Source organism: Populus trichocarpa, chromosome 12 (assembly GCF_000002775.5).
Source record: "Populus trichocarpa isolate Nisqually-1 chromosome 12, P.trichocarpa_v4.1, whole genome shotgun sequence".
NCBI classification, from domain to species: Eukaryota; Viridiplantae; Streptophyta; class Magnoliopsida; order Malpighiales; family Salicaceae; genus Populus; species Populus trichocarpa.
Window position 1 is genome coordinate 3,703,751 of NC_037296.2, and position 23,908 is coordinate 3,727,658.

The 23,908-nt window shown below is 34.1% G+C and overlaps 3 protein-coding genes across 8 annotated transcripts; 1 reads left to right on the forward strand and 2 right to left on the reverse strand.

The window, feature by feature from the left end:
- Positions 1–3,356: 3,356 nt before the first annotated feature.
- Positions 3,357–8,638, reverse strand: LOC7454008 (type IV inositol polyphosphate 5-phosphatase 9). 3 transcript variants are annotated; one of them, XM_052445820.1, is made up of 8 exons: positions 8,069–8,638; positions 6,473–6,657; positions 6,248–6,367; positions 5,572–5,929; positions 5,288–5,472; positions 4,363–4,471; positions 4,092–4,243; positions 3,357–4,014 (listed from the first exon to the last, which is right to left on the reverse strand). In XM_052445820.1, coding segments are annotated over exons 1-8 (1,185 nt in total). In that variant the 5' UTR covers positions 8,144–8,638; the 3' UTR covers positions 3,357–4,013. The 3 variants fall into 3 exon arrangements, with proteins under 3 accessions (XP_052301780.1, XP_052301779.1, XP_024438035.2); XM_052445819.1 differs by having other exon boundaries at positions 3,357–3,998; positions 8,069–8,637; XM_024582267.2 differs by having other exon boundaries at positions 3,357–3,998; positions 6,248–6,355; positions 8,069–8,636.
- Positions 8,639–11,454: 2,816 nt separating this feature from the next.
- On the forward strand, positions 11,455–15,804 carry LOC7485181 (uncharacterized). Of its 3 annotated transcripts, none has more exons than XM_002318276.4 (11): positions 11,455–11,600; positions 11,789–11,920; positions 12,033–12,093; positions 12,190–12,260; positions 13,313–13,377; positions 13,646–13,690; positions 13,788–13,868; positions 14,060–14,127; positions 14,787–14,835; positions 15,264–15,424; positions 15,572–15,804. In XM_002318276.4, exons 2-11 carry the CDS (start codon positions 11,806–11,808, stop codon positions 15,651–15,653), a joined length of 798 nt encoding a protein of 265 aa, XP_002318312.3. In that variant the 5' UTR covers positions 11,455–11,600; positions 11,789–11,805; the 3' UTR covers positions 15,654–15,804. The 3 variants fall into 3 exon arrangements, with proteins under 3 accessions (XP_002318312.3, XP_024438282.2, XP_024438281.2); XM_024582513.2 differs by having other exon boundaries at positions 11,584–11,600; positions 11,789–11,939; XM_024582514.2 differs by lacking the exons at positions 11,789–11,920; positions 12,033–12,093; positions 12,190–12,260 and having other exon boundaries at positions 11,492–11,600.
- A 563-nt stretch (positions 15,805–16,367) lies between these two features.
- LOC7454007 (uncharacterized) lies at positions 16,368–23,474 on the reverse strand. Of its 2 annotated transcripts, XM_006376639.3 has the most exons (8): positions 23,149–23,474; positions 22,713–23,064; positions 19,106–19,144; positions 18,942–19,012; positions 17,712–17,776; positions 17,530–17,619; positions 17,237–17,329; positions 16,368–17,107 (listed from the first exon to the last, which is right to left on the reverse strand). In XM_006376639.3, the coding sequence occupies exons 1-8, from the start codon at positions 23,204–23,206 to the stop codon at positions 16,706–16,708; spliced, it is 1,170 nt and encodes a 389-aa protein (XP_006376701.3). In that variant the 5' UTR covers positions 23,207–23,474; the 3' UTR covers positions 16,368–16,705. The 2 variants fall into 2 exon arrangements, with proteins under 2 accessions (XP_006376701.3, XP_002317713.4); XM_002317677.4 differs by having other exon boundaries at positions 22,713–23,474.
- Positions 23,475–23,908: the final 434 nt, after the last annotated feature.

The following is a 23,908-nucleotide window of genomic DNA, read 5'->3' on the forward strand; positions in this document are numbered from 1 at the left end:
AAATGTATAATTAGTCTAGTTATCAATATTCAATATTTTATCAACCATAATCTCATGTAATTGGTGATCATTATCATAGGAATCCTTAATTTCTTCATACCAAGCTAGCACTACTACTAGAATTGATCCCAAGCTTTCTAAATTCATATTAACATGTTCTGTCATAACTTTTAACTCACTGGTTGCTCTTATGGATCTGGATAATGTATCTGCCACCACATTCTTTTTCCATTTTCTATATTGAATATGGTATCTTAACCTCAACAGCTTTTCCAATCCTCTCTTTTGTAATTGAGTATTTATCTTCTGTTCCAGTTGATATTTTAGACTTTCATGGTCAATTTTGATGACAAGCTAATATTCTCCAAGTAATGCCTACATTTATCCATTACCATTAGAATTGTTAAGTATTCCTTTTTATAGATGGACAGTCCCTAGTGTTCAGGACTTAATGACTTATTAAAGAAGGTTAAAGGTCTTTCTTCATGGCTCAAGACTACTCCTAACCCAGTATAATAAGCATTTGTTTCAAATATAAAGGCACACTAAAATTTTGGTAGAGCTAAAATAAAAGATTGGCATAATGTAGATTTTAGTTGATCAAAAGCTTTCTATGACTTCTGATTCTAGCTGAAATTATCTTTCTGAGTAATTCTGTCAAAAACTTCCTAATCACTCCAAACCCTTTAATAAATCTCATGAAGTATACAACTAACCCCAAGAATTCTCTTAACTCTTTGACTGATTTTGGAACTAGCCACACCCTAATATCTTTTGTCTTTTAAAAATCTATGGCAACTCATTCAGAAGATATTATATGTCCTAAATATCCAACTTGTTTTTCACAAAATAAACATTTGGACTTCTTAAAAATAACTAGTTGTTCTTAAGTATCTTCAAAACCTCTTTTAGATGTTAAGATGAAGCTCCAATGTAGAACTATATACTAAGATGTCATCAAATAATACTAACATAAATCTCCTCATGAAAGGTTCCAATATATGATTCATTAATGCTTGAAATGTTGTAAGGGTATTAGTTAAACCAAAAGGCACTACTTTGAACTCATAATGCCCATAATGAGTCCTAAAGGTTATCTTTTCAACATTATTGTCGTGTATTATCACTTGATGATATCCAGATCTTAAATCCAGTTTTGAAAAAAAAATTATGAACCATAAAGTTCATTAATTAAAGGAATGAAAAACGTTTTCTTGATAATTAAATCATTAAGCTACATATTATCCACACATAACCTTCAAGCATTGGCCTTTTTATTCACTAACAAAACTTGAGAAGCAAAAGGGTTACAACTGGGTAATATAATTTTATTGAGTAACATATCTTTAACCATTTTTTTTTTAATTTCCTCTTTATATATGAATAAGCTCATGGAAGGTCTAAACTTACTAGCTTAGCTCCTAGAATAAGAGGAATTTGATGGTCCAATTACTCTAGGAGGAGAAATATGCTTTGGTTTTTGAAATATTATTTGATATTCTTCTAGTAAAGCTTTTATATTTACAATTTGTATATTTTACTCACTCTTTTATTGAGCATCTAAAGATAAGAATTGGTCAATGTAGTTATAAATTGCCTCCTTAAAACTTCATGTACTTTCAAGGCTGAGATCATTTGTAAACTAGCCTCTTTTACCATTCCCTTTAACTCTATCATTCATCCATCTTTCTTGAAATAAGTCGTCATCTTGTTAAAATCAAATTGGATATATAAATAGATTCTTAACCAATCTACTACTACCACCATATCATACCTTCCAAGCTTTAATATTCTTAAGTTAGCTTGGAATTCATACCCCTACATGAACCACTAGAATTCTAGGTTGTGAGCATCATATTTTATGATGTTGTCATTGGCTACTATCACTACTAAAATAGTAGTCTTAACAATAACAATAGTAATCCTTTTAATCATAGTTTCATCAGTGAAAATGTGAGTGATGTCATTATCAATTAAAATCATAAGATCTCTCATGTGATAACTTCTTTTAATACATATTGTGTTATAAACATAACAACTAGTTAAAGCATTTAATGGCATCCTATATTCCTTATTTTTTTTTCATTTTTCATAGCACCACTATCAATTTCTTCTTCTACTTAAAAAAAAATCCTTCCTCGTCACCCTCTCTTCTCCTAGATAAATGAATGCATTTTGAACTACATTTATGTTCAAGAGAAAATTTATCCTTATATTTAAAGCACAATCCAAGTCTTCTTCTTTGCTCATAAAGATTTTTAAAAAACTATTGTAAACTTAGTTATACTTTAGTTCTATATTGATTAAAAGGCTTATGAGTGAAATTACCTTTTGATTTGTCATTATTAAATGAGTAATGAGGGATTGATCTTTGAAACCAATTTACTCCTTCTAGCTATCGCAATACTTGACTCTTCTTACCACTTTATTTGATTAAAAGCTTACGTTAAAGTAGCAGGCTTGAGGGTCTTTAATATTGGTTTAACATCTTCCTTCAATCTACTAATAAAACTTGACACATAATATGATTTAGGTAACATATTGAATTAAGAATATTCATTAAAGACTTTAACTCTTCAATCTATTTGTGTATTCTTCCATTCCTTTCTCATGTTCTAATTTGTTAAACTTATCTACCACATCATTACAATTGTCAAACCTTACACAAAGAGCTTTATAGAATTCCTCTCAGTTTTTTATGTTATTATTTCTCAACATAAACCCTTCAAGCCATATTTTATAATTAAGCTCTTCCTTCTATGTAGATTGAAGCAATCTCAACCTATTGGTGTATTGGGGTATAATGCATCTTGAAAAGTTTTCTATATTTTTGGATCCACTCTCTTGGGTTCTCACCACCAAAGAATGGTATATCAATTCTTGGTAAAGTTATATATTATATCCTCCTTTAGTGCTCTCTCGTTGCCCAAGAATCTCTCTTCACGATTGCAATTTCTTTAAGGTAGATTAATCCTACCCGGACTAGAGTTTTCCTTTCCATCCCTTATACTTTCTTTAGTAGCTGCAAAAGATTAGAGAGTAGCCAACCCTGTTTCCATATGTTTAGATAACTTATCAATCCTCTTAGTTTCCTCTTTTCCTTGCTTTTGAAGACCAGCCTTAATCTCATGCAACTCTTGACCTCTTGCATTTCTTCATCAATTCTTCAGTTGTGTTCTTCTAATGCCATTTAACTTGTTATTTTCCATTATTGTCTCTTGTTGGTAACAAAATAATGAACTGATGGTTTCAAGAATGAGACTCTCTGATATCAATTGTTAAAGATCTTCCTTATCAAGAACAAGAATAAAGGTTTGAGAAGATTTGAAGAAATTAATAAGAGGTGAAGAGAGAGCTTCTGCAAATACAAAAACATGGGATTATTAGCAAACACACGCTGAATTAACTACTGCCACTACGAACACATGTTGAATTAACCACTGCTGCTACTTCTGCTATTTTTTTACTGCTAGAGCTACCTTTTTTCTCCTTGCTATCATGACACTATCATAAGACGGACCTTATAAATGATTTCCCTTTCAGTTACGTGTTACAGAATGGTGTATGAATATTGCTCACTACATGACGATTTTGGTTTCTTGGATGTCATTGTGGACGTCATGATCGGTGGATCGAATCTCTTGATCTTACATATGCACTGATACACTGTTTGATAGTATGCATGCGCGTACCATGGAGCCATCATAATGTAATATGCTCTATTCATAGTTTCTTCTGCATGATTCACACAGCATATGGAAAGTTACTGCAATTATTCTTGTAAATAGAAGCTTGTTCTGTCATTACATGCTTCAAAATGGTTTCTTAAGCAATCGAATCTGCCTGGAAAAGAGCTTCCTAATCTCCTGGAATTACTTAAGACTTCGATTTCTGCTGTGAAGATTGCCCGGACAGGTCTATGGTCAGACAATCTAGATTCACCTCTGCTGTATTGTTTCTGCTTCAGTCCCTTTCCAAACCAAATTATTCGATCGCACCTGCAAAAACACCTCTCTTGGGCATCATCGATCATAGTTAATTATCTTGTTTTAGATGATTCAAGATAAATATCATGAAGAACAACAAGTTACCATGCAGGAGCACGATTCTTTTCACCCTTCCTCTTCTGATCACAGCCATAGTAGACTTGTGAATTCTGATAGTACTTGTAAGTAGGTGCAAATTCAATTTTTCCTTCATTCCAACCTTGGAATACATGACCTTCCATGAGCTCGGCCTTAAGCTAAATATTTATTTTCAAAAGGAACTTAATTAACTTTATCATCCTCCTCAGGACTGTAATAATCATTTTGAAAGGATATAATAAGATTTTCACCATCAATATTACTTATTCATATATACCTGATCCTTTTCTAACATGATGTTCCACTCTTTTTTCTGTACTAAATATCTTGTTTTAGTATCAGGCAGGTATATCCTGTAGTTCAAATCTCCAAGCCAGATTACCTGACTGCATATGGATAGCCAAAATAGGGTTAAACAATAATTAAACATATGCAACTTGTAATAAATTTACTAATCATATGAAAACAAATTGTCTCTCTCAATGACATTATTGGCCTAGTTTGATTAACAAAAAACAGAAGAAGAAGAAAACACACAAGAACGGTTGAATCTAATTAAACAAATTCTCTCCAACTAATCAATGGCTGAGGATTCAACCTGCAGACAATCTAGAGGAGCATTATGACCAATAAACGTGGGGGGGTGGGGGGGATATTATACATCATGAGTTTTTTAAAAAGATTTATTAGTCTACGGTTCATATAAATTTCGAATCACACGGCAATTAATTATGAATGCCGAAATCAATATTCAAATCACTTGAAATGATGAGGCAAATGGCTTTAGTTACTGGGTTAGCTAATCAGCTTCAAAACAACAGAAAACATGACAAATCCATCTAATTAAACATGCATGTAAATTATTATCATGTTGGGTGTTAACCGACTAGATAGTTTTTTGTTATAAAAACTTTCCAAATTGTAAGTGGTCGTCTAAGTTTCTCTTTATTTTATGATGAAAACAAAAGGTTACTCTTAATCAAATCTTATAAACTTTCAATGCTAAGCACACTATAAAAGTTTGTCATGAAACCAGCATCTCACACCCTCATTTTAAAGTAAAACAAAAAAAAAATTGGAAGGATATTAGAGCAAGAGAAAGTGATGTTTTGATGTTTCTGATCAATCACCTAAACTGGTTAGATACAGAAAAGGGTTGCATATCATTGTGATATAGAATTTTCACACATAAATATACGTACTCGTGATCAAGAATCTTGCGTGGCAAATTGCGCAAGGGGCCACGAGAAAATCTTGTGCGTGACAAGATTTCCGTAGCGTCGGCATTTCTACTCTTTTCATCTCCTTCTTTCCCTCCAGAAGCCAGATGACTACACACAAAACATAAGCTTGTTTCATGCAAGCAAAACCTAACTGAGACAGATCCCTGCATGGCAAGCCATATTCAAGTTAAAAAAGCACTGATACATATCTATTTGCATGGATTTTTCCTTTTTCATTACGTGAGGAATATATGTATATATACCTTGTTGCCTAGGCAGCCCATGATGCCACAGCCTACACATGAGACACTAGCTTGTTGTATGTATGGAAGGAGATCACCTCGAACCCAAATAGTGATAAAAATTCCAACCATTTGCTTACTTATGATACAATCAAAGCAGTGAGGAAAAATATTGCTGCTTTTGCCGAGAGAATTACTACTCCTATTTTTCTTCACGGGGAGCACCTTTTGAAACTCTCCTACCTTATCTTCGTGAACAGGTTTCGAAGTACTATTGTTCAGAGCTTCTCTGATAAGAGAATTCCATTTGGTGCAAATCTTGCTGTTTTCAAAACCTGGAACAACGTTTCCAGCACTGAGAGGCACGACTTCTTGGAACCTGAAATTTATATGTAATAGTATAGTTAAATAAAAAGTAAGATATATGGAATGAAATTTTTTTTTTATTCAAGACATCATTGGGCTTGAAGGTCTCAGCTTCGAGTCCCAAATTTTGTCTATTCATCGAATAATTAATACAAGGAAAAGAAACACAAACATAAACGGTCCAATGCATATATATTCAACACGAATCTTTCAACAAATCTCATTGATTATATCTCTTGTGAGATATATATTCTATTAAAAAAGGAAGTTTCAATAGAGTTATTTTTTAAAAGTTTTACAGTTAATTAGCATTAGAATATTAAAAACGCACCCAAGAACATAGATATCAGCAGGTTCAGTCCGTGTGCATAACCAATCTTCCATGTTCAAATCATCAGGTGGTGCAATGCCTCCAACATTCCATGTGCCAACAAAGATCCTGTTAAAATATCTATATTAATGATCATAAAATAGAAGAAATTAAGAAAGAAAGAAAATCCCATGAATACCATGATAAATAAAGCGACTCTTATTGTTTTGAAGAGAGAGCTTGTACTTGTGTTTATCCTGATCATCAGTGATGTATTTCTTGGAACTGATGAGCGAAGGTGGAACCGAAGAGCTAGAAGTTTCTTCTAGCTCTAACATGGTCTCTGTGGAATTTGGAAGGTCTACAACCAAGTTGTTGCTACCCAACATATTCCTCAGGATCTTGCTAGCCACAAACTCAGGCCACATGACCTTCAAAAATGAATGATATGCTAATTAATAAATAAGAAAAAGAAAAAGAAGAGATCAGCTAGGTAGAATGAGAGAGCCTAGGGGTGCTTGGTTAATCCTTGCATGGTTTAGTTGGCAGTGATGTAATGTTTTGCAGAGGGGATCATAAGAGGTTAATTAAATCATTGAATGGAGCAAACTATAGATTAAAAAAAAAGGAAAACGAATTAGAAAGGCCGGGTTGGGCAGGAAATGGAGAGCAATGGACCACAAGTGCACCCACCAAAAAAAATTTATAAAAAACTCAAATGGGCAACTTGGAAAGGATAGCTACAATATTAGGGTAGTCCTGATGTGAATGATGATGTAAGTCAAACTATATTTTATTAAACTTTTCGTAGAATAAGTTACAGAAGGCAAAAGATATAGAATTAACTAAATCTGAGACAATTGAAAAAGTTAACATGAGTCTCTTTCTCACCCCCTCAGTTTCCATTCATGTTGTCCGGTGGTCATATGGATGCCCACTTTTCCATTAAACAAAATGTAGTTGTTAATGCAAACATATCAGAAGAGCAATCACTCATGGTAACAATCTGCTTTGAGCAACTTGGCTTGGATATACTGTGCCCCGTGGGAAAGTGCTTGCTAGCAAATAGTACATGGTATTCTAGGGCGGGGCCTAGCTATAAAAATAATGAAGGGTTTTTTTCTTTAGCATGAGAAGACAATGTTGTTGATCATTGCCATTGCCCAGCCGGCAAAAAAAATAGGTTTTCGATGATAGTTACCCGTGCAAATGGTTCTAATTTGGCACACTAGCAAGATGATGAGCTTTCTTTGGCATACAATCAAATATATTGTTCTTTAACCTGTGATATATTGTGAATATTGCATGAATTACCCCGTGGCCATTAATATCAATATATGACTCCTCTTCAATTATTATTTTTTTTTATTTGGACGACAAGAGGCGTCAATTAGACTAACTTTCCTTTCATAATTATATCTTCAAACATCGCTAGTGTCTGCTGAAATCTACGTGAGATAGTAGAGAACTAGCGAGACAACCTCAAAGCAATAATCAGCGTCGACATAAAGGAAAAGAAACTACGCAAATGAAAACCAAGGGAGAAAAGCTTGTCAAAACCAAGGAAGAAAAGCTTGTCAAAACCAAGCACAAGGAAGAAAAATGGCACGAAACTGAATGCGGGCCTAATTAGAGAGAGGCATGGAAGAAAACCAAGAGGGAATGCAAATGAACACCCTTCAACCCCAAAGAAAGGACGTAAAAGCATGGAAAGCCCAAGGACAACAATAGAATGCCGGAATAGAAAAATCCAATAAAAAACAAGACCTAAAATGGTAGCATAGCAAGCAGAGGTCCACTAAAATAGTCTAAAAAAGCAACAAAAAAAAAAAAAAAGCAAACCTGTCTGCAACTGGATAATTTTATAGGAGAAATGAGAGACTCCATGAACTGGAATGCCCAGACCCCAACGAACATCAAATCCTACCCAAAGAAGCAGCAGCAATTGGTATTCTCCCAATGTTGTAGAAGGACCAAGGACCCAGAAAGCGGGCTATGCATTTGATGCATAATCATCATTACGGGCCATCTTTTCTGAGCCATCACCCACAATCGACCAAGAATATGAGCAGCCACCACAAAAACAAAGGCTCCCCTGGAGGCTCAAACCACTACCAAAGCCAACCAAGGCTGTTGCACAGGAGCCTGAACAGACCTACAGCAGACCAAGCCATAGAACACACAGTTTGTCCCAGACGACATAACAAAACTCAAACGAAAAATGCGCAAACGATCTCTATGAGCCAGGAAGAACAAAGCAAAATCATCTACAGCTGAGAGCCCCAAAAAACAAACCATATTGAAACCACGATTAAATTGCACCACATCTTGGGGGGAAAAAAGAGGCGTGGAGATCAACTTTGCAAGTCTACGTTCCATTGAGTCTGGATCCACAGTAATTCTTCCACGCATTTAAGATTTTCTATTAATTAATAATTAATTTCTTAAGAGTTTAAAAGTTTGGCAGAAGCTGCATAAAAAAAACGATGTTTTCTCTTTATTATTATTATTATTATTATTATTTTGGATACTTTAAAATAGTGGATCATAGCTTGACCTGTTTATGGGTCGGGCTATCCAGTTAATCTATCCAAATCCGAATGACAATGAATGGGTCTGAGCACAAATACTTGGCTTGCAGATCCGGCCCGGTCTCAATACCCGACTATTTTTTATTCTACCATGAACATATATACAGTGGGGAGTGGGTGGAGGTCCGAATATAAAACCAACAGTTTTGTTTAAGAGGTTAGGGTGTTGCAAGCTAATTTTACAAAAGTACTTTTTAATTTAAAATATATTAAAATAATATTATTTTAAAATTTTTTATTTATTTTTAGCTTTAACATATCAAAATCATTTAAAAAAAAACACTTAAGCATCGACTTAATATTTTTTAAAATGAAAAACAGTTTGAAAAAAAATTCTAACTATGAAAACAAACACATTATAAATGACTAAAATTAAAAACCTAGAAAATAGAAACAAATATAAATTAAACAAAATTCTGATTTTTTTAATATATAAAACACTACCAAATTTAACAGTTTTATCGGCGAAAATTTTTATCGGTATTTACACTCACAGTCCATTGGTAAGTATTTTACCGACAGACTCACGGACAAAAATAATCCGTTAAAAAAACTCTTGTTGGTAATTTCTGGTCTGTCAGTGAGTTTATTAATAATAAATTTACCAATAAATTTATAAACAGACAAAGCGCGCCAAAATTCATTCAGCAATACTGTTTATATTCATCAAATTTATGTAGTGAAAAATAACTTAAGAAAATACACTCTCATGTAATACACACATGCACACAGCCAATTTTGGTAATATGAGGGTGTTTGTTTACGCAATAGCTTTAGCTTTTAAAGCAAACCGCGTAAACAACATGTTTGGTAATATACAAACTCAATTTACTGTTTGTGTGGGACCCATATATTTTATGTTGAAACCGCTGGTTTGCGCAAAGCAACTGTGAGCTGCTTCTTCGTTCTGCCGCATCCATGCCAGGTGAATTTTATGTGGCACTGTTCACGTGAATAGTGTCTCCATTGTTCATTGGACTGCGTCCGACCCGGTAAAAAAAATTTTATTTTTTTTAAATTGCGTTTAGAAAATTTACCTTGGTGTCGTCCATAATTTATTTTTACTAAAAACAAATTTAAATATTGTGTTGTCTATTATAGAGGACAACATATTATCTGTGTTCTCAAATTATGATCATCAGAGAGGTGATTAGAAAATTCTTCAACTTATTTTAAACTGAAAATACCTTAAAAATATTTATACAATCTCATAAAAAATTATCAACAAAAAAACAATCCTTAATTGGTCTGAAAACACACAATTAAACAAAAAAAATTCTTTCGAGTGGAAAAAACATGGGTGGCACTCGACGTGAAAAACAAAATAGTTAGGTCTTCATTGGACTCGGATGGGATGAAATTCGAGATTGAATTGAAAAGTTATAAGAGAGTAAGGGACCAAATTAAACAAAAAGAAAAAAAATGTCTAGCACGCTATTGTATGAAGAAGACCATTGTATTGAGGAGGCATGTGTGGTTTCCCGATACGAACACATGTTAATGTTATACCTTTGGTGTGGCTTTAGTAATTTATTTTTCTTTTCCTTTCCATTATTTGAATGCTCAATTTCTTCACTTTTGTCCTTTAGTGACAAAAATTGCAAAGGGAGATGTCATTTTTTTGGATTTTCATTCTAGTTTCATCATCTTCAATCTTTTGAAAAACAAAAGTTCTAAACATAATTTTTGCATTTATCAATTATCGAGATGTTTTTTTAACATTTCAGGAACCTAAAATCAAGTTCATTGAAATAAACCATCAATTCTAATATGGAATAGGTTCAATGAAGAAGGATAAATTTTAAAAAATTTCTCAACTATAAAAAAAAAAAGAGAAAAAGAGATGGCATTGCACGAATCTCTAGTACCATTGGCTGTGAGAAAATAATAGAAAGTACGGGGAAACACTTAGCTCTCCTGTTTGAAAGTGTAGTTGCGGTTGCTTTTGAAAGTATTTTTCGAGCTGAAATATATCAAAATGATGTTTTTTTTTTGTTTTTTTAAAATTATTTTTGAGATCAGCGTAAAAACAATCCAAAATATATAAAAAAAATTTAACAAAAAAAAATAATTTTTTTAAGAACGTGGTCGAACAGTGCTTAAAAGTAGAAATGAAACTGATGTTTTTTTTAAGTATAAAGAGCTTGGATAAAATATAAATATTTAATTTTTTCATTTATAAAAATAGTTATTAAACTAATTTGATTTAACAGGTTAACTTGATGACTTTTTTATTAGGAGTTTGGTCCAAATCTCTTTTTATTTTTTGAATAATTTTAAAAATTAACCTGATTAAATTTGAAAGATCCGGTAAGTCAACTGACAACATGATTATCGTGTCCGTGTCAATTTCAATGATTTTTTTTAAAAAAAATTCCAAAACAAATTTATTTTAGTTTTATTTAAAAAACAAGATTTCCACATTTTTTTTAATTGAAACAACATCTGTTTAAGATACACCCGGGTTGGTCCGTCTATTCATGGGTTAACTCAGTAAATCAGCATTTGCTATCCCACGCCAGCCTTGAAGTTGAAGGATATCTTATTGGGCCATTTATTCATCAGCCCAAAAAGAAAGGAGAGAAGTAATCAAAAAAGAAATAAATAAGCCAGCTTTAGGTTCACAACTAATAATTATTAAAGCCCAAACTATTTCCCCCCCAAAACAAAAAGCCCACGAACCAAAACCATCAAGAACACAAAAACCATCATCAATCAATCAAGCTTAATAAACAGAGACGGAGGGCAAGATCACCGGTGAACTGCACGGCATTGAGACCGGCGTGAGTTTAACTTCTTCTTTTTCTCATCTCATAAACCTATATGAAATTTTGTTGATTTTAACAAAAACCCATTTGGATTCATAGCAGAAAAATTGAAAAAGTGGTGTCATTTCAATTTTCCATGCAATGTTGTAATTCTTTTTTACTTATAACTGAATTGGTGTGTGTGTGTGTTTTGCACTTAACAGGTGAATGCTCTATAAAGATGGGATGGAGTTTTGTTGTTGTTTCGCTAATTGTACTTTGGATTGCTTCTTTATGGAAAGTTCTTTTCTCGTCATCATCAACTTCATCCTCAAAGACTTCATTTCTGAGTGATGGTTGGTGGAAATTTTCTATGTAATAAACATTGTTTTGTTTTCTTTTAATAATATGTTGTTTATGGTTTTTATTTTTTAAGATTTGACACCCTTTTGCTCTTATTAAACTCAGATAGAGCTCTTTCCAAGAGAAATGTCTTGCTTGTTGTTGCACACCCAGACGATGAGTCCATGTAAAGCTTCTTCTTGTTTTTGTGTTTGGCATTTAAAGTTGAATTTTTTTATGTTATGTTGAAATTTGTGTTGCTTTTTTTTTTAATCTCTTACAGGTTCTTCTCACCAACTATAAACTATTTGATTTCCAGAGGGCATAATCTTTACATACTATGCTTTTCAATTGGTAATGTTTTTTCATTAATATGTGATTTAGTTTCAATATTCTTTCATGTTGAGAAATACGTAATTCTATGTCTATTGGGGTTGGTCATAGTAGAATTAGGAAATGCTTAGGCCAAAATTGAGATTGTGCTGCAACGAAGTTTTCTTAATAGAACCCTGAAGTATTTGCCACATGGAGCCAGATTTTCTGTTGGCCCATTTTTTTATGCCCTAATATGATTGTTAGGCATTATGTCTGGAAAGGGAGAAGTTTTAAGCTTCCTTCATTAAGTGTCTCCTACTCTGTAGTTGTTGATCTTTCAGGTTTCGAATTGTTACAGTGATGCTTTTTTTCGTGCTATTTTGTTTTGTTTGCTTCAATTAAGGCAAAGCCATTCTAAGTAAATTGTAAAAGTTGATTAGATGTTACTCGCAGTGGAAAGCAGTCGAATATTGCAATTTTGTCATACCACTGCTTGATAAATGCAAGTAAAAAGTTTAAACTAGCATTTCAAAGTGTGCAATGAATTTGTTTTGTTGGTTTTGAACTCATCTCTGAACCTATATAATGCTTTTATTTCTTACCCTGTTAATATTTTCGCCAAAAGATGATCTATGAAATGAGATTTTAGGATCTTGTTTCCATGTTTATTTGCTAGGGTAGTTAGTTAGATTTACTAAGTTTGAAAACAGTTAATATAAGCATCTGAGTTTAAAGCATGCTGCTAAAGCTCTTTAAATAGCAAACTATGGGAGGCTTGCATTTTCAAGAAGTTTTAATCCATATATGTTTTACCTGCCGTAGCTAAACATCTTCCTTTCGAAGGCACAGAAGTCTTTGGTTCTTTTCTGTTTTCCCTCTCCTTTCAGCACTTTACTTTTTCTTTTTCCGTTTTGAAATGGATTTTGGAAAGGCTTGCGTTCCCTATTCATCCAAGCAATGGGTATAGGCTCCCTTTATGGATGGTTTCATAAATTTCTTAAATAGTTTGTGTGGCACTCTGGTGTGTGCGTGTATTTTGTGACTTTTAAAACACATTTTTTGTAATTCATTTTATTTTGTTTTTCATGTAGGCAATGCAGATGGTATGGGAAACACTAGAAAAGACGAGTTCTACCAGGCTTGTGCCGTCCTCAAGGTGGATTAAAAATATGGAACATCAAAGATCTATGGTTTCAAATCTGCACTTTGTAATCTGGAATCTAAATAACTGAAACTTCTCTGCACATTTGGCAGTCCAATATCTTATATTCATATTAAAACAATCAAGGTTTTAAATTTAGAAATTGTATTGATTATTGTTGATGTAACCTGAAAACATAATCAAAATTTGAGAAACAAAATTTTCTAAGCATTTTACCTGAACCACATTTCTGTTCTTGTACTTCCAATTTCTGCTTATGCAGGTTCCACTTCAACAGGTGAAGGTTCTAGACCATCCAGATTTGCAGGTTGCACTCCTAGCCATCCTTGGAAACCCATGTATTTTAATTTTAGTTGAATTTTCATCTTGAGGCCTCTGAAACTTGATACAGTGTCAACATGTAGGATGGTTTTGGCAAAGTCTGGGACCATGAATTGTTGGCAAAGATCATTGAAGAGGAGGTATCTAGTCATGGCATTGACATGGTGAGATTTTTGGCTCCTGTGAACTATTTCAGTTGTTCATTCCCATTAGATACATGGAGCTTCCATTTTTAACACCATTAAGGGTCATTAAATACTTGCTTTCTTGGTGCTTGTATGAGTATATTTTCATTGGCTAAATCTTTATGCTATACATGTACGCTGATCTTAAACCCAACTTCTTTACTTCTCAGATTATTACTTTTGATAACTATGGGGTTTCCGGTCATTGTAATCATCGTGATGTTCATTATGGAGTGTGGTAAGTTGATGCTTTTAAGGTTTGGTAAACTGGATATGCTTAAAGACTTCTCTTTTCTCAATCCTGGTTCTCATTGTCATTTTGTTTAGTGTGAACTCCTGCTACTAAGACTGATTAACATTAATAACTCCATTTAATTACAAGATTTTGGAATGTATGTCCACCATTCAAGTCAAGCCTTAACGTTCAAGTCCTTTTTAAAATCAGATACTTGTAATAGAACAAGGGAGTTGGACTGGATAATGGGGAACTAGAATGCACAAATTAAGTCCCAGTACTGTATTTTGTATGAAATCTCAGAATCATAATAGACTCTTGGAACGACTTGTTAAAGATGAGTAAGGAATATGAAAATGAAAGAGCAGTAAAAATTTCCTTTAATCCTTTTGGAATGCATTTTGAATCTGAATTTCATTTTTAAATATTCCAAGTTTTAAGCTTTATCTGTAGTGGAGTAGCAGGTAACATGTGGGCTGCATTTTGGATTGCGTAACTGCCATATCATTGTGCACAAGTGCAAGATAAATGTTATGCCTGCTTTGAATCTTTTCTTTTGCTATTAAGAAAATGGGCCTTTTCAAATAGCTCCATTGAAAAAATTGCAATTTGTTCATGGATTATTTATTTATTTTAACTTTACACTTTTTATGCATATGCAGCCAGCTCCTGCACAATGTTTCAGAAAGAAGTGTGGAAGCCTGGGAACTTGTAAGCATGCTTGTTCTTTAGCTTTCTTTTAGTTTACCCTAATGTTACATTTTATGCCAGTTTTGTGGTTCAGTTATTTGACTGGATCCATTGATGCTGTGAAAACATATATGAGCAGGCAACCCCATTGTTTTATATTATCTGGAGTTTCTGATGAATATTTTCTGCTTCTGCTTACCAAAAGTGCATCTTTTCCCTTCTCCCCGAAGTCCCTTGTGAAATATCTCTTATTTAATTTTAGTACGGTGATGGGCTGACATTGAATACTTGCATTTGCCAGCTAAAATGTGGGTCTCTGGAGAATATTAGTTACAGCAGAAGTTCAATTAACTGTTTTTCTTTTCCCCTCAAAATGATTGACCATATTATATCATTTATATTGATCTCTTTTGATGAAAATGTTCATTTTCTTCTCCATGCATTCTCAGATCAGTACCTGCATTTTGCGGAAGTACAGTGGACCTGTTGATATTTGGTTGTCCATGTTATTATCATTGAGATACACTGATGGAATGACACACTGCCTGCTAAATGAGCATCCCCGGAAGAGCTTCCATGCTATGGCAGAACATTCAAGCCAATGGGTTTGGTATGTATGCTGTCACAATTTGAGAGAGAGTAGCGATCATATTTTGACTTAGGATTGAGACGTATCCAATCTGTTTCCTTTCATTTCTGTTTTTCCTTTGGGTCAGATGCGCTTTCTTATTTCATTTTGTGTGGCTTCATTATGCAGGTTCCGCAAGCTTTTTGTATCATTTTCCAGTTATACTTACGTGAACACGCTTAGAAAGGTCGAGGAGGTAAAGCAGAGTTGAAGAAACATATTGAAAAGAATTTCACTCGGGGATGTGATTTTCTGACTTGTTTCTATGCTGATTTGTGTGTTTTCAGAATGATGTATCATCCATTGAATTTCAATACACTTACTTTCGCAACTTCTTCCATTTATATCAGCTGAATTTTTTACATGGTTTATTAGCCCCCACCAATATATACTTGAAATTGCGACTGACTGATAATCATCGGATCACATGATCCCTACTCTTCTATGTCTGTTTATAGATTTGAATCCTTGGTATATTGTCCTGAGGACAAAGGATCATTTAGAACAGAACAGGCATGATTGGTGGACTACTTTGAAAAATGGTGCCATTGGAAATAAAAAAAGGATAAAGGCAGAGTGCCGACTCATGGCTGGCATGTCTGCCTGCATAGTTAGACCATGCATTGCACTGTCAATATGCTCGAACCCAGCCAGCCACACCCTTGACCTCAGATAGCCTTTCATTTTCTTTGGTGTTATTTTTATTTTTCATATACATGTAAAACAAAATCAGGCAGGTTCTGATCAAATCAGTATTACCTGGAAGCGACCACATGTTAAGAATTGGAATCCCATATGTCGTGGAACAAGTTGCTCAAGTCTCTATTAACAAGCAGAATACTCGTTTAACTATGCATGCAAACAGTCAGGAAAAGAAAATTGAAGGTGTGTTTATGGTGGCCAACTGGGCTGCCTACAACAATGATGGGAAAATGCTCCTGACCTGCAAGCAATTCTCATTTTTCAAAGACATTGCAGGCAACAATTACAATATATATTTGGGTTTTGAATGGCTCCTTCATGCTCCACGTAATATTACACTACGTGAAAAGAGCACAAAAACAACGTTGTCCAGTTTCAACAAAAAAAAAATGCTGAATCTTATTCAGCAATAAAAACTTATCTGCTTAAATGGAAGACTTAAAGCAGCAGAGCATAAAAAAATGCTGCTGAACAAAGGGAAGCCTTCTACTACTTTATGATTTTGTTGTCTCTTGGTTAGTGAAGATTTCAATGATTTCTATCATTGCACTACCTAACCTTTTACACTCTACAATTAAACCAATCAATTATGTCCTTCATGATTTCTTCCCGTTCTGGTTCAATTAGGAGATCATGCAAGAAACCTTCTAATAGTTGGATTGTCTTGTCTGTTGAGGATGCTTCTTCATGAAGTCTTTGAGAAGCAGCCGGGTCAGTTACAGTGTCAGCAGCACCATGAAGAACAAGAAATGGAATCCGCAATCTTTTCAGATTCTGCTGTAAATAGGCAGTTGTTCGGAGAATTTCATAGCCAGTCCTTACCCTGACAGATCCGGTGTAGACCAGTGGGTCCGAATACTTGGCCACTAGTGCATCTGGGTCCCGAGAAACTGGCATGCCCTTCTTATTTGCTGAATTAAGCTGCAAAGTTGGTAACAAAAATGACAGAACTGGGGCTAGTATCTGTCATGAAGAAAAAAGAAAGGGCATCACGTTTGGTGATTTGATTTCGGTTCTCACATCAACAAAATACCACCCAATGTCTTTCTGTAGTTTATGAACTAGAAAGTCGAGTATAACAGAGATTCTTACCACAACCAAAGGATGGGATGGCTGAATTCCTACTGCAGGTGAAGTCAATACCACACCAGATACACGGGCTTCGACTTCTGGATCCATCATCGCCTGCAAATTTACTCATAAAAAGAAGTGAAGATTGATAGAGAAATAACTACATGAACCTTGATTTCACATATTGTTATTGGATCTTGCCCTGCAATAAGGAACTGGTGCATAGACCCTGGCATGCACATTAACAGGGAGCTTCTACTAAATGATACATTTAGAGAAATACAAGAGACTATAATTGCAAAGCAACCATATACCTTGAGAACAATGGCTGCACCTGTTGAGTGCCCAAAGCAAAAACATGGAAACCCGGGATTTTCTGTTAAGATCTTGTCAAGAAATGATTTCTGTACAATGTTGGACAAGAATAGAGTGCATTTAGATTCATCGGATGCAAAATAAACCCATCAGCATCTTGTGGATACAAATCAAAACATACCAAATCATCAACAGCGTAATCAAGAGAATGAACATATCCGTGTAGACCATCACTCCCACCATGTCCTGGTTTGGAGAAAAGGATTGAACAGGTTAGAAAAAATACATACAAGAAACAAAAACTCGTTACTAATTTTCAGAAGATACTGCACCATGTAATCTAATTAGCAAAGCAACAAGTTGCTGACAGAAACTATGCAGCTAAAGCCCTTCAATATGAGTGGCTACACAACAGCCCTCACACCCATACCAGACGGAGAGGGAAGTGGAAATGAAAATGAACTTAGAAAGATATCATTTTAATAAAATTAAAAAAAAAATTGTTGGTGAAGTGAATTGGATTGCACAAGGAAAATCAACAACGTACAAAATAAAGAAGCTAGATGCATTTTTGCTTAAGCCATAAAAGGGGGGGGGGGACATGCAGCTTCACCAGCTAATTTGAATCGCAACAGAAATACCAGATCTTAATTCAGGTGTCAATGTTATCACTCAGCTATCATGACAGCGCATTTGCACTACTAAAATAGACAACTTATTTCTTCCAGTTTGCACTCTTTACTAAGTTTGTTGAATCAATTTCATAAGCATCGACTTGAAATACGATCTGAACTTAATGATCCATCCTGCTTCACATGATCCCTTTAAGAAACAGCAGGAGTAAAACAAGCTGCTCTGCAATATCATGAGCAGATAAAGAAAATGACCATTGTTGAAAAGGTTTTAATAATCGAGGTCAGTATAACAGCCTGTGTTTTATAACTCCTCTTAATAAGAAAGACTTTCTTTTTTCTTTTTGTGTCATTGCATAAGCTCAAGGGAATCCTATGATGAGACAATTCAGCTCTCTTTTAAGCATCATGATTGTATGGAATATGATCCCGGCACCTCTTAATGAATCAGAAACCACAAATCTTGGCCTCTAGAGGAACTCATCAAATGATTAAGATTACACTCATACCAGGGGGGCCAAATCAAGACATTTGTCAAGAAGACATGAGATCATACTATCATATATGTTTCACTTTCATCTCCACAAAGAAACCAAAAGGTTTTGTTCGAAAGATATAGTTGTCAAAAATTAAAACTCTTCGAGTACAAGAAAGACGCAAATTCCACTGCAACTATGATCACCAATATGCAAGGTAGTGATACCAAGCAAGCACAGAGAGATTATTTTGTCTCATCAAGAATGAAAAATCCAAACAACCATGTAAAATTTCAAACTTACCAATCCAATCCATTCCATACACCTTAAATCCATTAGCATTCAACTCTTTTGCAAAGTCATTATATCTGCCACTGTTTGTAAATAATGGTATTGTGATATAATAATCAAACAATAGAATCAACAGAAAATGACTTCCAAATGGACCATTAGGCACATACACAAACCTGTGTTCATTCAAACCATGCATCAGAACAACCAGCCCCCTACAAAAGATATGTGATTTAATGTTAGGACATTGCACCAGGAAAGCATAAGTCATTGTACTCTTCCAGAAAAAAGTAAAGGAATGAACTTATAACAAATAAAAACCACCATGATTAACTCCATAACATGAAGACAAATTGAAATTATTAAAATCTTATATTAAGCCTGAGGTCGCCTAGTGATTCACAGTCACTGTGGAACCAAAAACATAAAGAAGAAGAAGAAGAAGATGAAAACAGCATCACTTCCTTCACACTGGCATCGATAATATATGCTTAATCACCTACAGTTGGTTGTTAGTAAGCCGCGGAAAGGACAGGATGTACTATTCTCTATGAAGATTTGAGGTTATACAGATTTAAGCAGGAAAAAAAAAACAAAAGATGAAAATAGCATCACTTCCTTCACACTAGCACCAAGGATATAGGCTTAATCACCTACATGTGATTGTTAGTAAGCTATAGAATAAGGACAGGATGTACTATTTTCTATGAAGATTTGAGGTTATATGGATTAGCAGGGTGTGAAAACCCCAACTAAACAAATTGTCTCATTAATGACATACAATATTTTAGCTTTTGGTTTTTCCAGTTAATCATTTTCTCGGTATTCCAAAAGCACGCCAAAACATTCCAACAGTAGCAGGGCAGTGTCCTTAAAAATTCTCTGCAAATTCACGTTATTAATTCAGTGAAAAACCATGAAACTAAACTTTCAAAAATTTAAAGTTTTATCCTGCTAAATTTGTAATTAGAGAAATGTCATGATACTCAAGGGCTTCAACTGTCAAGATGGTTAAATCTGCATCATGTGTGTACAGCAAGCATGGAATGTAAGAATACTGGTTCCAGCATGTGTATTACACACGTGATTGATAATCACAACTCATTCGAGTGTCATTATGCTCCTCTATTGCCTAGTTAGTCATCAACTCAAAACAAGTTGCACAATTTCAGGCAGCAGAAATTGACTCAAACTTGCTGCTCTGCTTAAGATAAATTCGTTTTTGCTCTGTCTACTAAACCAATTAGAAACAGAATGTGAATCAAACCTATTTATTCCCTTTAATTGTGTTTGATCCGACACAAAACTATACTTTTAGATGTTTCATTTTCTCATAACTGAATGTTCATATGAAGCATCTGCCAAATCATGTTAAAGAAGAATTCAATCCGTTAGACTCATGTGCCTATAGACGGGCTTGTCAGAAAATATATGGGTAGCCTCAGACACTACAAACAGTATTAACAGCATTGAATTCAATCTCTCTGATGCAAGTGGCATTTTGAAGACTGGCACCATAATGCAGGTGACAAGGGAAGGAGGAAGGAGGGGACCAGGTGAAAGAGATGTTGGATTTTAAACCAGCCAAATAATAATGGCTTTACTTGGGGGAGGGGGGGTTCCTGGCCAATCTACTCCGACCTTATTATTCCTTCCAGACAAGGGGCGGTATTCTAACAATAGGTGATTGAAACAATAGTGATGTCCCAGAATATCTTGTCTAATTAATCAGTGCTGTTGGAAATGCAGCCATTTATGTGCAGTTCCCATCAACAGACAAAGTGAAGGCAACGCATCAACATATTTTAAACATGAAACTTTTCTGAATTGCAGCATTCAAAAATTCAAAACAAGAAGAATAAGCATAAAATCTATCTGCACATTCCAAACAGTGACGTAACTCAGCTAAAACAAACCAGGAAACAGGTTTAATATAAGTGGCAATATAAGCAAGAAGAATACATAGGTGATCAATCTGCATATTCCTTGTAACAAACTCAAAGAAACAGTTAGGTCATAATTAAATTACTTAACACAAACAATAAAACAGAATATACTAAACTGGAATGTATAGAAATTTTTAATAATAAAAATAATAAAATAATAAAAATTTTCACTACAAGAGTACTATTAAATTTATGTTTTATATTTTTAACGAATATAGAAATTTAAATTTATGTAGATAATTGATAATGAATTAAGAGTACTATAATAGATTGAATAAGTTTGAGTTAAACTAATGTTTGCAAATTTATTTAATTTACGTAATTAATTTATACATGTTGTCATCAATATTCTATATAGATTTGATATAAGTAATGGACAATCGTTCATAGATGTATCAAGATTCACTCGAAAGGTTGTGTAGGATGGATTATTGTAATGGGGTTCAAAGTTTTATTAATTACGCACTAACTAACTAATCCGAGAAATATAAGTGAAGGTGGTATTAGAAGTCCATGTAAGAGGTGTGAAAATAAAAAACATCTCGATCTAGATGTTGTAACAATGCATCTTCTATAAAAAAGATTCATGGAGATATACTTGTGTTGGTTTACTCATGGAAAACCATATATTCCTCACGAGGCCATGGTAGATACGATGGTTAGGTCAACTTCTAATTCTAGCAGCATGTATGGAGTTGTAAATGATAATAGCAATTATTATAGGAATATAATTATGAATACAATTAGAATGAATTAGGGTTATACCGGTTAATATCCAATCATATATGAAGAACCTAATGAAAACACGACTAGATTTTTTTATCTTTTGAAAGAATTTGACGAATCATTATGAGATGGGTGCACAAATCATAGTAAATTATCGGTTGCTGCACAAGTGGTTGGAAGCAGGATCGTCGAGTGTACGATATCTTTAACACTACGATCGAGGACTTGTGGATGGTCCGTAGTGTTTCAAATGTTGGATGCTCGCAATTGGTTCCGAGCACTAAAACTCTGAAGTTTGAGGCAATTTTTGATCAACAAGTTCAAACTCGGACGACTCATCTTACTGCTGATTATGAACGACTCAATGCTGAGACAGTCAAACTCCGCTGATTGGTAATGGAGATTAAATCACAGATGGGTGGTATATGTACTCCCTCTTATTGGCCCCACGGTCCCGGCGAAGACTCGCCTCCTCTCCAGCGCCTCTATTCTAGATTAATTGTATTTGAATTTATAGATGTTTAAATTTGTCATAAATATTTGATTTTTATATTAATTTAATTTATTTTAATTATTTTCTACTTGTGTTTAATAGATTTTTTGAAAAAAAAATATTTTTAAATTATTGCTAATGGGGTTACGAACAAACTTAGTCTATCGATAAATTTTAAAGAGTTGAAAAAAAAGTATTACAAATATCATTGTCACTGTTTAATCACTGATTTTATTTTTTTTGCGCGTTTTTACTTTCAATAAATCTATTAGTAAAATTATTATGCATGAACTTACCAATAAATCATAAATCACTTACGGGAGTTTTTCTGAAATATTAATTTTGTCCATGAATGAAAGAAAATTCCATCAATAAATTTAAAAATTGTGGCAGTGATTCTCCAGTCTCATCCTTGAATTTTCTGCTAACAACAAACAGGAAACTCCTTTCTTTTAACCATCCAATTACCAAAAACATGAGGAAGTGTCCTTATGTGAATCCTAATCGAACACAATTCATCAAATTAATTGAATTATCACCAATAAACAACCAACTAATCAACCATTCAAAATTAAGACAGAATCATAATAATAAAAACATAAAATTCAACGAACATACCTGATTTTAGCAGAAACTGGGGTCCACGACTGGGTAAAAAGGTTGTCACTTCGAGCAGTAACAAACAGTGAAAATTCCCTAACCGTATTGGTGTCATCATCCTGTAACACCCTCTTTATCGCAATGGCCCGCCTGCCCCCCACTTCCGGATCCACAACCGCCGTCACCCTACCACCACCACCAGCACTCTTCCATGGCACAATTGTTGCCGGGACCCGCAACTTGGTCCGGTGGACCCCACTACTAGTTTCCTGCAACAACCTATCATCCTTGGATTTCTGATCACCTGACGAAGACGAAGATGACCCCCTCGCTGCCACCACCACCATCCGTCTCCGGCCGCGGAAAGGGGCTAAAAGTATCAAAAAGAATGCATTTATCAGCATCAACAAGCTTTTTAACGCTTGAACGGAAAATAATGCAGTAATTCTCCCACTTGCACCGGACGTTAGAATAAAGGACGGCGATGATGGTGTAGCTGCCTTTGAAGCCATGGATTAATCCTTAATTTCTTGATAACTACCAGTGCCTTTAAATTCTTAAAACTTGCGCTTGGTTTTGTCTTGAAAATGATTTTTGAACATAAAACATAAAAAAAAGGGCGAAAGGGAGGTTTTTTATAACGTTAAGAAAACGATTGTTGTTTATATAACATAAACAGCGAGGAAAAAAGAGAGAAGGAAATGGGTGGTTAATTTTAGTGACAGATACGCCCTCAATTTCTTTTTCTCATGAACCAAACAAAGAAGGTTCCACCATGTGTGATCACGTTTTATCACGTTTTAAAAAATAATGAAAGAAAAGAATTATATATATATATATTACTACCATTTTACTTTTATTAAAATTTAAGAAATGTACTATGTTGATATTAGAGATGTGTTTTTTAAATTATTTAACAGATATAGTTTTGGTTAATATGTAAGTGGGCTTTATTATACTTTTTTTTATAAAATAAAAAATTGATATTGATAATATTTTCCATAAAGTCTATACGTTAATGATACTAAATTATTTATTTAAATAGCAATAATGATGCATTTTTCATATTAATCTGATTAAGAAATGAAACATATTTTCAGACCAGTAGCCTAAGGTTATTATTATAATAAATAAAAAGAGTAAGAATTGGAATTCAAGTTCGAATTTTGGTCTTGTTAACGTGAAATTTTTGTGAGTGTTGGTTTAAAACCTTG

Excerpts from the sequence above, each read along its gene's own strand:
- LOC7454008 (XM_052445819.1), bottom strand. The coding sequence starts at position 8,143 with ATGTTCGTTGGGGTCTGGGCATTCCAGTTCATGGAGTCTCTCATTTCT. Across the intron at positions 4,244-4,362 it reads TCATGTTAGAAAAGGATCAG|CTTAAGGCCGAGCTCATGGA; the intron begins GTATATATGAAT and ends ATAAATATTTAG. Across the intron at positions 3,999-4,091 it reads AAGAATCGTGCTCCTGCATG|GTGCGATCGAATAATTTGGT; the intron begins GTAACTTGTTGT and ends GTGTTTTTGCAG.
- LOC7485181 (XM_002318276.4), top strand. The coding sequence starts at position 11,806 with ATGGGATGGAGTTTTGTTGTTGTTTCGCTAATTGTACTTTGGATTGCT. Across the intron at positions 13,378-13,645 it reads AGGCTTGTGCCGTCCTCAAG|GTTCCACTTCAACAGGTGAA; the intron begins GTGGATTAAAAA and ends CTGCTTATGCAG. Across the intron at positions 14,128-14,786 it reads GATGTTCATTATGGAGTGTG|CCAGCTCCTGCACAATGTTT; the intron begins GTAAGTTGATGC and ends ATGCATATGCAG.
- LOC7454007 (XM_002317677.4), bottom strand. The coding sequence starts at position 23,206 with ATGGCTTCAAAGGCAGCTACACCATCATCGCCGTCCTTTATTCTAACG. Across the intron at positions 17,777-18,941 it reads GTATGGAATGGATTGGATTG|GACATGGTGGGAGTGATGGT; the intron begins GTAAGTTTGAAA and ends TCTCCAAACCAG. Across the intron at positions 17,330-17,529 it reads GTGCAGCCATTGTTCTCAAG|GCGATGATGGATCCAGAAGT; the intron begins GTATATGGTTGC and ends GTAAATTTGCAG.